Source organism: Drosophila serrata, unplaced genomic scaffold (assembly GCF_035046125.1).
Source record: "Drosophila serrata isolate PLE 108 unplaced genomic scaffold, ASM3504612v1 contig_66, whole genome shotgun sequence".
NCBI lineage: Eukaryota > Metazoa > Arthropoda > Insecta > Diptera > Drosophilidae > Drosophila > Drosophila serrata.
Genome location: NW_028256964.1, coordinates 609,256 through 625,348, shown reverse-complemented (window position 1 = coordinate 625,348; position 16,093 = coordinate 609,256). Strand labels below are relative to the sequence as shown.

At 37.1% G+C, this 16,093-nt stretch overlaps 1 protein-coding gene across 5 annotated transcripts; it reads right to left on the bottom strand.

The window, feature by feature from the left end:
• Window positions 1-97: 97 nt before the first annotated feature.
• On the bottom strand, window positions 98-16,061 carry LOC110181224 (ATP-binding cassette subfamily G member 4). 5 transcript variants are annotated; one of them, XM_086837698.1, is made up of 8 exons: window positions 15,239-15,444; window positions 12,156-12,416; window positions 11,888-12,086; window positions 2,850-2,979; window positions 1,682-2,220; window positions 1,100-1,624; window positions 785-1,041; window positions 98-722 (listed from the first exon to the last, which is right to left on the bottom strand). In XM_086837698.1, exons 3-8 carry the CDS (start codon window positions 11,976-11,978, stop codon window positions 381-383), a joined length of 1,884 nt encoding a protein of 627 aa, XP_086693824.1. In that variant the 5' UTR covers window positions 11,979-12,086; window positions 12,156-12,416; window positions 15,239-15,444; the 3' UTR covers window positions 98-380. The 5 variants fall into 5 exon arrangements, with proteins under 5 accessions (XP_086693824.1, XP_086693829.1, XP_020804576.2 ...); XM_086837703.1 differs by having other exon boundaries at window positions 11,888-12,083; XM_020948917.2 differs by lacking the exon at window positions 15,239-15,444 and adding an exon at window positions 16,014-16,061 and having other exon boundaries at window positions 11,888-12,416.
• Between the last annotated feature and the right edge of the window lie 32 nt (window positions 16,062-16,093).

Below are 16,093 nucleotides of genomic sequence, written 5' to 3'. Positions count from 1 at the left end.
ACTCTCATGGTATCTTTAATTACTAGCAATCGCAAGGGAGCTTCTCGTTTAAGAGAATTGCCCAATTCATATTCAAATGTTTATTACAAATAACTAGTTTTAATATCAGAAAAAAGGATATATTTGCTTGCACAATTCGAATTGAAATCACTTTTACCAAATAAACTAATTTAAATTGTATAAAATGTGCGATCTGTTGAGTTGTGTGTGTGAACTTATATTTATCTTACATCTAACTAAATATATCCTGTTGGGGAAATGGTGCATATATATGTACAAGGAGAAACCTTCCGTCTGTTTAAAATCGAACATCACAGCACTGACATTGGGCTAAAACTAGGGAGTAAGATTCATCAGCAGGCTGCCGCTTCAAGTCAGACTCAGGCGTAGCAGCGCTTGCGTAAGCTTATGTACATTATCACTCGGAAGAAGAGCATCAGCATGGCCAGAATGCCAAACTGATGGAGTATGGAAACCTTCTCCACATCGAGAAACTTGAGCAACACACGCGGATCGCTAAAGTGGCAGTATATGTCATCACAGTCCAGCTCCTCTCGCTGAAAACCGAACACAGCCAAGACCAGGGCCACCACGCCCACACGGACATAGCTGAACTTCATCAGCAGCTGCATGCCGCCCGTGATCTGCGGGGCAAAATCGAAACCATATACCGCCAGGCCCATGAGCGGGGCAATAATCATAGGACCCACCACGCTGCCGTTCTATAGAAAGAATTGGAAAACATTAGAGAAGAATTTCTTGGAGAACTATATTCTAAACTCACCGTTATGCTGAAAGTAGCACCAATGGCCAGGCCCATTCCCTCGGCCACCAGGGAGATCATTAATCCAACGGCCACAAAGATGCCAAAGCGCCAGAATTGCTCTGGTAAACCGGACATCCAATAGGTAACCGCCATGAAGGTGATGTTCAGTAGCACCTGGAGTGGTAGGCGCGATACCGTCAAGGCCATATAGTAGGGTGTCAGAGTATACCAGCGATTAAAGGTCTCCTTCTTGACCACCTTCACCTCAGCGGGATCTATTAATAAAGAGTTGGTAAAACAAATGCTGGAAGAGGGGAAATCAATGGTACTTACAGCTCAGAATGGGCACCATCACCTGGGTGTACACGATCATAAGAACAGCTCCGATGCAGAATTTAAGGTGATCGAACATGCGCGCTCCCTGATTCCCCAGCTGGAAGAAGATCAGGCCAAAGAATAACCCACAAAGCAGGTGGTGGAACAATTGAATGGTAAGAGCCAGTCGGGCACGCGTTATCCGCAGCAGCATTACTCGCATGAGAACCACAAACTGTCGCAGCCCAGAGATCTCGCGTCGATCCGTGTGCAGCCGCCTGGAAAGGGCCTTCATCTGTTCGAACAGGGCACTGGTTCCGCCAATCAACGAACCATCCGTAGAGGCAGCACTTCCAGCAAAGAAGGTGGGCAGAAACGGACGCTTTGGTTGCTCTACGAACATTGTGGTGACCGCCTGCTGGGACTCCAGCGTACCATCTAACTGGTCCGAACGACTGGCCACATAGATCAACTTGCCGTTGTCGGTTAGCTCGCTGAGAGCCGGCACTAGGTGACCATCCTCAGCGTCCACCAGCTCGATAACTGTGAAGGAAGGATAGGATTTAATTAAAATTCCACATTATTAATTATTTTACTCACTATAATCGGAGGGACTGTAGTGCCGCGGACAGTCGAGCTGAGCCAGGCGCAAGAAGGGAATAGTGGCTCGAGGGCTGCCCTGGTAGACGCAATGGCCCTTGGCCAAGACGTAGATGCTGTCAAAATAATTGTATATCGTCGCCGAGGGCTGATGGATGGTGCAGACAATAGTGCGTCCCTCATGGGCCATGGCTTTCAGCAGGCGGATGCATTGGGCCGCTGTCACCTCATCCAAACCACTGGTTGGTTCATCCAAAAAGAAGATATTTGGATTATCAACCAGCTCCAGGGCAATGGACAAACGCTTGCGCTCGCCGCCACTAAGCTTTTCAGCAGTCACATTACGCCGGTGATTTAAATGTAAATTCTCCAGGATCTCTGTGAGGATCTCTGCTTTCTTATGCCTATGCTTTAGCTTAAGATCGCAGGCGAGATTCATGAGTTCCTCCACGGTCAGCAGGGTCTGATGATGGTCATCTTGGGTGATATAGCAGGCATTATCTCTGTGCATCTTAATGCTACCAGTGACGCCGTCACGTCTGAAAGGAGGAAAGGGATTAAATTAGAAGAGGTTTTAATCAAGGAGGGTTTTAGAAATATTTATTCAAGAAGCAGCTATTGTAAACTTCAACTTGAAGTTGATAGAACCTTGTTTTAAAGTAATGTTCTTTAATAAATTTCAATGAAATGTCTGTTAATGATTACCAAACGTAATTAGCAGCATCATGACTCTTCCACTCAAGATTTATTAGCTCTGTGACTGAGCAGGTTTTTGCATTTCTATTTAAGTTTTTTTCACAAATCTTTATTGAGGAAGCTTCAGCTTCAAGCGCACGTCAGTCATTTTTGTTTCCAAGGCGAAGGTTGTTCTCGAGAGGTTGTCCTACCTGTCGAACCCTGCAGAACCCATTTGACATTTTGCATTTAAGTCTGGCTGGCTGGCTGCTGCCCGAATCAAGTCAGAAAGAACATGGCTTTAATCACCAGTTGACTAAGCATAGAACCGGTTCACGGATTCGGCGGTGGTAATCAAATTATATACCAAGTATTTCAACAGCGGCGCCTTGGCTTTGTTACACTTCAATCCCGATGACGTCCCGCACATAATGCCGTCGAATGCAGTCCGTCCAGTTTGGTTTTGTTTTTGTTTTTAGCTTATTGTTCTCACCTGAAACCCGAAATCGCATTTAGCAAACTGCTTTTTCCGGCTCCCGAGGGTCCCATGATGGCCGAGAGTTGTCCGTTCCGGAAACTTCCGCTGACTCCGTTTAGAATTTGGCGCTCCCTGGTCACGCGCCCTGCAAAATATATTGCGCCATAGGTATTATTAAATTAGAATAATTCTATATTTTATAATTAATATATTCCTAAGGGACATTATAATAAAAAGCAAGAATAACAAAAGATTCTTGTAACTAATATCTTGGTTTCAATAACAATCTTCTCAATTTTTATGAAATATTTATTTACTTGATAGACCCTATCGCAAAGGGTTTCCCATTAAAAAACAGAAGCGTAGAATATGCTAAAGATATATAAACAAAAACACAATCGAAAGTACAAGTGAATCATAAAAAAAAACACAACCAGCTGGAAATAATATATTCCGCCGATTACGTAGGAAAGTTAACATTTTCGGACTGGTTGGTCTAGTCTGCTGAGCTGAGCGGCTAATAAAGTAGAACATTAAACAAATATACATAAATGCGGTATGAAATAAATTAAATAAATCTAGTTTCATTATTAAAAACACCAGATTTTGGGAACGGAAAAACTTTATTCACTTTCATTGATTTTGGGGATTAGATTTGGTAGATATATAGTGACAGGCCTGCGAACGATCCAAGTCGAATATGTCATGTCATGGGCTGGCAGCGGAAAGATTCCAAAGGTGACAATTGATGGGTCTGAAGCGATTGCATGACTGGGCAAAAATGAAACCAGCTTCCGCCCTGTCTGCCAGTCGAATTACCTGAGAATTCCTCGCCGTCTATTCTAGGTCTGCGCACGTCTATAATGTAACTCAATTAAAATTCGGCACGATTGTGGAAAAATTCAAAATCAAGGAGAATTAAACATGATTTTAAAATTAAATTATAATAAGAACAATTACAATTACAAGGAATTTCCCTATTTGTGCAAATAAGTACGAACCTGACCTGCATTCACCGCCAATTGTCAGTATCAATCTGTGCTAAATTATGTCAATGTCGCTCTTATCAGCTATACTACAGCTGCATAACTCCGAAGGTCCATTGCTTATAGATCAGTCTTTAATTGATTTCTGCTCAGAGCTTCACTTAATCCAATTAATTGCAATGGTTAGCGCTACAAGATGAACCATCTAGCTTTATTACTACTATTAATTTTTTTAAATAAATTATTGATTCTTTATATAAATAGTAAAAATAATGTCAGGTGGTTTAGCTTGTAGCTTCGAAGATAATTTAAATTTTCAATAAAATTTCGTTGATGGTAAAATCAATGGAAGTGGGTTATCATTAAGTTCAATTCCTATACATGTCTGGTTTTCAATGTCAATGTCCATCTGTGTCTTCAAACAGATTATAAGTAATATGTATTATCAGGTTTGTTATACAATTTGAAATACAATTTGATTAGCTACCTAATGAACCGGATTTACAATTTAATTCAATTAATAATAGAAAAAAAACATATATATAAAATAAAACCAAAGGCTTAAAGTTAATCAAAAGTAGTATTTAAATTGAAGCTCAAATAATAGTATATTTAATAATGTAAATGATCATTTTACCAGCTGATTTTAATAACAGATATTCTCAAATAGTTTCCCTGAATTTTAATTTCCATTTCATAACATTGTAATAACAATGTGACAATTAATTAACTTCCTCAACAATCTTGCTTGTCAATATCTGACCCAGTTGTAACCGTACACCCGTAATTTCTCGAGTATCAGTAATTAAAATTCATGGCGCAACTGAATCGCGGTTCGCGAACCAATTTCAGAAGGTCACTGACAAACGGAGACCAGTCGGAGTCCGATGCAATTCCTATTATAAGCGTGTGGTTCGCCACCGGTCTGCCCAGCTTACATATCAATTAGCTGCCGGCTCCAAAGTTTTCTCTGTGATCACTACCACGTTCTGAGCACGCGCAGCTGCCAAAAAAAACTAATTGTCAGCAAAACAATCGAACCAACAGAAGCACGTTGGCCTGGCCTGCGGTTATCGAACTGCTTCCCCCTCACTCCAAAAAACAAATAAATAAAACTGTGGACTTGTGGACCGCAGCTCCCACGGGTGTACGTGAGTCACATAATGAGGCGTGATAGCTTGTTGCCGGGAGCAGAGACTTTCCGGAGATAGTGGGGGAAACGGACAGTAAGTATCAAAGATCAATAAGTACCTATGATCAGTAAGCATCAATGAATATTAGGTAACTATGAAAAGTAGGTAAATATGATTAGTAAATAACTCTGAGCAGTAAGTATCAATAGCCAGTAAGTAACTATGATCATCAAGTATATATGACCAGTAAGTAACTATGATCAGTTATTAACTTTGAACGCTAATAAACAATGACTTGCAACTTTTGTACCACAACACATTTCTGAGACCTGGCCGGCAGAAGTCACTTCGCTCCGGGGATGTTTGAACCAGTTGAGAATCATAAGGTCAGATGCGCGAGATTTGTTTTGGAACAAATTTAAGCTATTTGAACGAAACTATTGAGTTATTCTTCTAAATAATTTTGCCAGTATATAAGTCGGAGCAAGGCGAATCGCTGGACTACATATACACATATATAGCTTCCATAGGAACGATCGAAAAATTTACTAGGAGCAGTTATTAAGTATAAGCACTAAGGAACTCTAAACAGTAAGTATCTATGGCCAGTGAGTAACAACGATCAGTAAGTATCTATGACCAGTAATTAAGTATGACCAGTAAGTAACTCTGAACAGTAAGTATCTATGACCAGTAAGTAACTATGATCATTAAGTATCTAAGACCACTAAGTGTGTATGATCAGTTATTAACTTTGAACACTAATAAACAATGACTTGCAACTTTTGTAACACAACACATATCTGAGGCTTGGCCTGCAGCAGTCACTTCGTTCCGGGGATGTTTGAACCAGTTGAGAATCATAAGCTCAGATGCGCGAGATTTGTTTTGGAACAAATTTAAGCTATTTGAACGAAACTATGGAGTTATTCTTCTATATAATTTAACTAGTATACACGTTATAGCATGGCGAATCGGTGGACTATATATACACATATATAGCTGCCGTAGGAACGATCGAAAAATTGACTAGGAGCAGTAATTAAGTATGAGCAGTAAGTAACTCCAAACCGTAAGTATCTATGGCCAGTGAGTAACAACGATCAGTAAGTATCTATGACCAGTAAGTAACTCTGAACAGTAAGTATCTATGACCAGTAAGTAACTATGATCATTAAGTATCTAAGACCACTAAGTGTGTATGGTCAGTTATTAACTTGGAACACTAATAAACAATGACTTGCAACTTTTGTACGACAACACATTTCTGAGACCTGGCCGGCAGAAGTCACTTCGCTCCGGGGATGTTTGAACCAGTTGAGAATCATAAGCTCAGATGCGCGAGATTTGTTTTGGAACAAATTTAAGCTATTTGAACGAAACTATTGAGTTATTCTTCTAAATAAATTTGCCAGTATATAAGTCGGAGCAAGGCGAATCGCTGGACTATATATACACATATATAGCTGCCATAGGAACGATCGGAAAATTAACTATGAGCAGTAATTAAGTATGAGCAGTAAGTAACTCCAAACTGTAAGTATCTATGGCCAGTGAGTAACAATGATCAGTAAGTATCTATGACAAGTAATTAAGTATGACCAGTAAGTAACTCTGAACAGTAAGTATCTATGACCACTAAGTGTGTATGGTCAGTTATTAACTTTGAACACTAATAAACAATGACTTGCAACTTTTGTACCACAACACATTTCTGAGACTTGGCCTGCAGAAGTCACTTCGTTCCGGGGATGTTTGAACCAGTTGAGAATCATAAGTTCAGATTCGCGGGATTTGTTTTGGTACAAATTTAAGCTATTTGAAGGAAACTATTGAGTTATTCTTCTAAATAATTTTGCCAGTATATAAGTCGGAGCAAGGCGAATCGCTGGACTATATATACACATATATAGCTGCCATAGGAACGATTGAAAAATTTACTAGGAGCAGTAATTAAGTATAAGCACTAAGTAACTCTAAACAGTAAGTATCTATGGCCAGTGAGTAACAACGATCAGTAAGTATCTATGACCAGTAATTAAGTATGACCAGTAAGTAACTCTGAACAGTAAGCATCTATGACCAGTAAGTAACTATGATCAGTAAGTATCTATGACCAGTTAGAATGTGTGATCAGTTACTAACTTTGAACACTAATAAACAATGACTTGCAACTTTTGTAACAACACATTTCTGAGACTTGGCCTGCAGAAGTCACTTCGTTCCGGGGATGTTTGAACCAGTTGAGAATCATAAGCTCAGATGCGCGAGATTTGTTTTGGAACACATTTAAGCTATTTGAAGGAAACTATTGAGTTATTCTTCTAAATAAATTTGCCAGTATATAAGTCGGAGCAGGGCGAATGGGTGGACTATATATACACATATATAGCTGCCATAGGAACGATCGAAAATTGACTATGAGCAGTAATTAAGTATGAGCAGTAAGTAACTCCAAACTGTAAGTATCTATGGCCAGTGAGTAACAACGATCAGTAAGTATCTATGACCAGTAATTAAGTATGACCAGTAAGTAACTCTGAACAGTAAGCATCTATGACCAGTAAGTAACTATGATCAGTAAGTATCTATGACCAGTTAGAATGTATGATCAGTTACTAACTTTGAACACTAATAAACAATGACTTGCAACTTTTGTAACAACACATTTCTGAGACTTGGCCTGCAGCAGTCACTTCGTTCCGGGGATGTTTGAACCAGTTGAGAATCATAAGCTCAGATGCGCGAGATTTGTTTTGGAACAAATTTAAGCTATTTGAACGAAACTATTGAGTTATTCTTCTAAATAATTTTGCCAATATATAAGTCGGAGCAAGGCGAATCGGTGGACTATATATACACATATATAGCTGCCATAGGAACGATCGAAAAATTGACTATGAGCAGTAATTAAGTATAAGCACTAAGGAACTCTAAACAGTAAGTATCTATGGCCAGTGAGTAACAACGATCAGTAAGTATCTATGACCAGTAATTAAGTATGACCAGTAAGTAACTCTGAACAGTAAGTATCTATGACCAGAAAGTAACTATGATTATTAAGTATCTAAGACCACTAAGTGTGTATGATCAGTTATTAACTTTGAACACTAATAAACAATGACTTGCAACTTTTGTAACACAACACATTTCTGAGACTTGGCCTGCAGCAGTCACTTCGCTCCGGGGATGTTTGAACCAGTTGAGAATCATAAGCTCAGATGTGCGACATTTGTTTGGGAACAAATTTAAGCTATTTGAAGGAAACTGTTGAGTTATTCTTCTATATAATTTTACTAGTATATAAGTCGGAGCATGGCGAATCGGTGGACTATATATACACATATATAGCTGCCATAGGAACGATCGAAAAATTGACTAGGAGCAGTAATTAAGTATGAGCAGTAAGTAACTCCAAACCGTAAGTATCTATGGCCAGTGAGTAACAACGATCAGTAAGTATCTATGACCAGTAATTAAGTATGACCAGTAAGTAACTCTGAACAGTAAGTATCTATGACCAGAAAGTAACTATGATTATTAAGTATCTAAGACCACTAAGTGTGTATGATCAGTTATTAACTTTGAACACTAATAAACAATGACTTGCAACTTTTGTACCACAACACATTTCTAAGACCTGGCCGGCAGAAGTCACTTCGTTCCGGGGATGTTTGAACCAATTGAGAATCATAAGCACAGATGTGCGAGATTTGTTTTGGAACAAATTTAAGATATTTGAAGGAAACTATTGAGTTATTCTTCTATATAATTTAACTAGTATATACGTCGGAGCATGGCGAATCGGTGGACTATATATACACATATATAGCTGCCATAGGAACGATCGGAAAATTGACTATGAGCAGTGTGAGGAAATTATAATACCTGGCGAGGGTATAAATAGCAAAAACTAAGTGTTAATGTGTCTTTAAAGGAGTGCTGAGATCCGTACACTTTAGGTTTGCATCTAAAAAAATCATTCTTTAAAAGCAACAGCTTCTATTTTTCAACCATATAACTATTTGTATTTATAAGGTTTCATTACTAATCAGAACCCTTGGAGTGAAATCATCCACCTGAAACCGCATTATCCAGCATCTGCTATAAATTCCCGCAGTAAACTTTAATTAAAATTACAGATTTCTATTTTAGGCCATAAATGAAACTACGCCTCCGAGAAATAGAAATTGAGATTTCTCTAATTGGCTGAACAAATCTCTGGATCTTAGCCAGCTCAGATCGAAGCCACAATTCGGTTGCTAATTGCTGCAAGTGACTCATTTTAACCAATTAACATGATTTCATTAGCATGTCAAAAGCGAAGCGGTAATGCCAAAATTACGATTTAAAATTAAAGTGCAACCTGCATGCTAAATAATAGAAATGGAATTTACTCTAATCCCCAGGTCTGTGATCTTTGGCCTCCTCTCAGACTCGCCTCACCCATCACCATTCGATTCAACACAACCTAATAGCTCTCAGATGATTGATCAAAGGGCTATAACATCTATCACTAACTATATTTCAAGTACTACATACATCTATAAAGGGAGTATAATTTCGTTTAATTAGCATTTCCAATGATCTCGTGGATAGCCTGGTTAAACCCGGACATTGACTGACAACTGACGCCTCCAGGGAAATTGGAATGGAAAAGCGGGAGCGCGCGCGCGTTGTCGCGGAACAGAGAAAAATAAAAACGTGTCCAGGCCGCGGCGACGACGACTTTTCGGAGGGGAAAATTATTCAATCAATGTTGGGCAATTTTCGCTTTTCTCTGTGCGCCAACATAATATTGCTGTTTTGTGGCTGCAATTGTTGCTATAGCTGCTGCTAGTGCCGATCATGATGTTGATGATGATGAGGTTGCCCATGTATTTTTTGTCGCTGCCTTTATTCAGCCAACAAACTACTGTAGTTTCCATTGATGCGGGGTACATCGAGGAAGTCGCAATGTATATACATATGTTTGTTTGCAGCAAAATACTCATGTGTGTACTTAAAATATTAAGCGCACATACTACTGATTTCTATGTACACATTAATTTGTACAGTGCGTTTCAAAAGTGGTGATTTTCAAGTCAATATTGACCTGACATGAATCGAATGAGTACGTCAACCTCAACTTTGGACTTCCAATGAATTGCCAGAAGTTATCTAATGGATAGTTTGTACTATTCAATCATTTGAGTTTGCTTCAGCTTTATGTTCATGGAAAGCATCGTTTTGTGTGCATTATTCTCATGTTTATCGCTCACTAGATTATTCCACATGACAACCACAGTTGGCGACATCTCGCTGCTAGTTGCACGTTGCACATGGCGTATGAGCAATAATTAATCATCAGTCGTACTTGAGATTGACTCTGACTCGGACTCTGCATTCAGGAAGCTCAACTTCACAGAAATTCAGCTATTGGTGAATGGTTTTGAAGGAATTTCCCCTTCTACCTGCAAAATACAGCCAATTGAACAAACTGATGGATGGCGTAACACCTCTCCATGGCAGCTACTCTCGGTGACTGATGGCTTAGATGCGATTTATTGAAAAGGCACGACTATGTTTTCAAGGGCATATCCGGACACATAGATTGTTTATAACGGAGATTACTTCCTAGAATAATATATTTCTGGCTAATAAAATATGTATAAAGTTAGGGGCAAGTCGTGACAAATTGTTAGTAAACAAAGTCAATCAAGAAGAGTGTCCGGAAGAAAGTGGCTTTTAAAGTTAGTTAGTATATAATAAAATATCTAAACTAAATATACTAGGTTCTAAATATTTTTATAGGGAAAAACCCCGCAAAGCTAAAATCATGCAAAAATTGATTTACAGGCTTGAACTGTTTTTTTATTAAAATAATACAAGTTCATTTAATAGCGTAACTAAATTATATATCAGCTTTAACAGGTTTATAAAATCAATTTAATTGTACTTAATTTCAGTTCTAACTTTTAAACCACTTTGTAGTTAGTTTAATTGATACTCTCAACGGCTTTCTAGCAGAACGAACTTGATGCCCTGCCACTTGCATTACATTATCCAATATAATTTCAATTGCCCTTTGCAATTCCGTTCGATTCTGTGTCAATGGTTTCCCCGGCCGAAGACCAGGAGACTTCAAACCTGTCTGACCATCTCCGGCCGTATTTGAGCTTGAACTTTTGCCAAAAAAACAAGGCCCAAAACAGGGAAAAACCCGTTTGACACCATAACCAAGCACCCTAAGAACGTAACTTCTTTGCAGTCAAGTGTGTCAAACTTCATTTAAAACCTTAACAAATAATGTAACAAGTTAAGCAATTGACATTAGAAATAAAACCCGAAAAAGAGCGCAAAAAAGCTTGACCCTATAATTATGGAGCAGTTAGCGCTTGGCCAGCCAGCTACTTGGCCATTACACGACTATGAAAATATTGCACAGAGCCACACATCACACCGAATACCATGCCAAAGTCAACTATGATATATATTCGAGTGCAAACAAAAACCTTTGCAAGCGAAAAAACACTTGACTGGCGTCTTCTTTGCACATATTATGCCACAGAGCTATGAAGGATTTTGATGTTATAACATTTTTTATATTTTTAAATGAGCATTAGCACATTTAGCTAAGGTTTCCTAGGAGACCTTAACTAATAACTGAATAAAAAAATATAGTAAAATAAAATGTGTAACAAAATGGACTAAAACAAAGATATAGGTTCGCATTATTTAATTAAAAGCAGACTCTTTAAATGTTGTAATTGTTAATTTTTAAGCACCGCAAAAAAAAAACGTAAGTATTCGAAGAAATATTAAACATATTGATGTATTTTCCTAACAATAGGTTACCAAAGTTCCCTTTTCTAAAAATATATAAAATGAGTTTTATCTCCCAACTAAAAATCTAACTTATTAATATTTTAAGAATAAGAATTCATCAACTTACAGAAATTCTTTCGCTCCTTGACCGTGTAGAAAACATCTTGAAACTCGACATCTTTGGACTGCTTGGTGAGCAGATTTCGCGACTGCTCCATGGCGATGGATGATGTTTCTGCTGATTGTTATTTAATGCCACTTTTTAAAAACACATATATTATAATATTGTATATGGGCGTCGCGGGTGGTACAAGGCGGGGCCCCTGCTGATGGATTCAGATACTTATGCCCGTTCGCATCTAGATACGTGCGGCGATTGCCGAATGTGTCATTACCTACCGCACCAAAGTCGGAATTGGAATGGGAATGGGTGCTGCGGCGGGATTTCTTGCTGGCGCGGTTATTTTCACTCTGTATGTTTTGTATTCTTTTATTTATTTATTTTTTTGTACTTCTGTCAGTAGTGCGATTATTATGACTGTGTGTTCTGCTTTTATTCCATTTATGCACGCTTGGTCGTGTGATTGCAGATTTATTGCCAGTTTTGTTTTGATCGGAGCACTGCTGCTGCCTGATTCTTTGCCGTAGATTACGCGCTGCAAATAAAAATTAATCATTATAGATTTCGACATGTATAGGAAGAGGAGGAATAAGCATGAAGTACACACAATTTATCAAAAATTGTGGCCCGACCTTGAATTCCACACCTCAATGGAAGGTCACCTGATAAAGGGTTTGCCTCTGTGTTTGCGCAATTGTTCTTAATAAAAAATTTGAGTCGTGGAAAGTATCACCAAAATTAGTCATCAAATTGGTATGACACAAATGTGTTTAGCCGGGGAGTTTCTTTCACTAACTGAATTTTAAACAAATAGAATGTTATGGTAAAACAAAATAAATACAACTAATAGATTTTTAATAAGCCTTCAAGTATTTTGAATAAAATATACATAAAGTATATGGGTTTAGAGATATAGTAAATATTTCTAATGGATAAACAGGTCGTGTCTTAATTAAATCTAGTAATTTTTTAACTAATGGCTATTTAATGACTCAAATTATGTGCATATATCAATCAGATACCCATAAAATAGATAATTTATTTTATACAATGTAAAACTTGTGTTTAAAAGGAAATCACTTTACAAATCTAAACTAATCCAAATGTCATTAGATACGTTTAAGAATCTGCTTATTTCCAGATACTCAAGTGATTATATAAATACAGCAATTAATATGCACTTTATAATCGCGATGAAATTAGTTCAAAATCTAAAGGGAATTTCTTTAATTAGCAACCCTTCAACACCGTAAGTGCTTAAGTATTTAAGCTCTGTATATTCTATAATTTAAATGGAGTCTTTATTGTTGACAGACTGACAGACAAATCACGATCTTTGAATAAACTAGGATGTAATGGCAGTTGCAATTTTCTTATCGCGCAAGGGAAGGGGTTTAATTCAAATAATTAGAAGCTTATTAACTTGATTGCTAATACCTCAACTACTGTATTCCATTCAAAGATTTTCAACATTTTCCACTTACTAGTGTGATTTATTGAATTCTATCAGCACTACACTAAGTAATCCCTCTTAATGACATGCTAATAAATATTTATTAAAAATTGTCAACAACCTAATGGCCTGATCCTTAATGTAGTGTAAACAGGCTTTAAAAGCTTTAGAATTCTTTTGGTTTTCAGACCAAATTTGCGTCTTATTTACTTTTATTAATGTTCTTGGCGCCAGAGCCCATCCACCTGGAGCCAGCAAATGAGAAACCCGTTCTGGTTTCTGGAAAGAAACCTCTCAAGTCCGAAATCTACTTCTAAAACCAGGAATAACACTGCATCCTAGGGCTTGAGTCACTTCTTTGCAACAAGGAAATAAACATGGTGTTGATACTAGTTTGGCTAATTGAAAGCTTAAATATAGTGGCTCTTCACTAAGCTCGGCAACTTATGCTAATTACATGTCGGCTGTCAGATTTATTTTCTGTTCTAGGCACTAGTCCGTGACGTCAGGTGGCAACCGAGGCATTTGGCAAGAGTCTTGACCCCCGACAACTTGCTTAGCATACCGATGAATTAGCTAATACGAAGAGTTGCTGATAAAGAAGAAATAAAAAAACATACTGTTCATTCCAGCAAATCGATATCATTCTTCAATTTCTGACACTTAACAAATCATTACAATTTGCCAAAATATTTTAAAAAAACAAATACAATCAGCTAACCACAAAAATACCCGATTTTAATAAGCAATTAAAAATAAAATGGTTAGATTTGTGTATTTTTAGTCAAAACGTACCAACGAAATTATAATAAATTATCTTATCTAACTAATTTGTTTGACTTTTCTGAGAAGTAAACAAATTATTCATATAAAAAATATACAAATGTGTATATTATTCAAAATATTGAATAAATTCGCATATCAACCAAATTTGATTGCAAATAATGTTGCCAACTGAGGGCAATGCATTATAAATCACTTTTCCATTATTGTTAAATTCAAATCACATCACTTTTCGGTGACTTCTATAGAATAAAATGCTTTCCAAAAAACAAAGGAAGAAGTTGTTATATCCTTATTTTAATTTAATTACTCCCTTAAGTCGTATGTCAATAATGGAAATAATGAAAAGTGGAATAATTAAGTTAGCAGTTTTTAAATGATTTAAACTTCATTGAACAGTTCACAATGATGAGCATTTAGTAATGAAAGTTTAACGAGCGACACGCTCTCATTTAATTGGTATTAACTACACGAGACCTTAAACCTGAATTATTTCAGCTTTTTTAATATTTATATATAGTATTTATTTTATTTATCGTAACAGCTTGGACTGGAATGGTAAGGGACCTTGAATAAGTCACACAAAGTTCTGTTTTTTGCACACTGTCCTGGATACTGACACATTACACTGTCAAAATGTTTTCTAATTTTGTTCTAATTTAATTTTAACTGCTTACTAAGAAAAAAACATATCATAATCCACTTTAAAATGTTCTCTCCCACATCCCCTAGTCACTGAAATGCATGTTTTTCACAAGCTTTTAAGATAAGGTACTCAAGTCGGAATTCTTTCTAGCGATAATCCACAAATAACAACACCCACTGAACACACACACAATATCCTCTATGCACACACATGACTATTGCTGCACATTAGATAGATTATGGAACTTTTTGAATTTTACAGCAAGCACTTGTACATTTTGTGGCATTGTTGCACATCCCACGGACAATACAAAGGCGATGGCGACTCTCCTTTGTGGCCAAAGGCCAAACAAAACAAAGGGCAGCACACGGAAACCTCAAAAAGTTTCCCTCAAGTTTCCAAGAATTGATTGGATTGGCATATGCATTCCAGATTATCTTGATAGCATTGATTATTTCTAGTGCACTTCTCTTACATTGGTGTTCTTCGGTTTATGTTTTCAATTATTTCCCGGCGACGAGGATAAGGCGACGCGAACTTTACTTTACAAAGAAGTGCTGGCGAAAAGCGCGTCCACAGTCGGCGGCGGTGTGAAATCAACTGACCGCACGGGTCCGCAGAATAAACTCGCAGCTCAACGGGTTCGGATTCGGGTTTGAGTTCGGTTTCGGGTTCCCCAAACTGAAATCGGTTGGGTTCGGTGTGAAGCTCATTAAGGATCTTGAGTCTGAATTTTTAGTAGACAAGCTTAATAAAAAAAATATTTGTGGTCGTATTTAGTGAGCTTAATGGAAATAGACTCTGGTTTTCAGATTATATTAGATATATATTAGGTTTTCGATTCATTACATTAAATCATATTTCTCTATTATTGTAAACTAAAGAAAATAAATAGCATCTGTTATTAAAAGTTAAGGGGGTTTGTAAATTATTCATTATGAAGCTAAATTTTAAAAATTATTTTATGTATCCCTAAAATATCTATACAGGAGGACCAAATATCCAAAAACTCTTCTCATAATGAAATTTTAATAATCAATAAATTATGAAAATTGGTATACCTTTTTGTTTGCTTAGAAAAACTGCTATATTGCAAATAATATAATTTTATAGATACAACCCAACCATTGATATTAATATAAAATCCAAAAAGCTACTGCCCTATATATATTTTTAAATTGGCGCCCTTAATACTTATCGATAAATCAGAGCTTTTTAAGGAATCCCAAAAAATTTAAAATCAAACATACCAAGGCTTTAAAAAATACCGCAAGCTTTCACACTTTCCAGCACTGGCTAAAAAAATTCAAAAGTTTAAGTTACAAAAAAC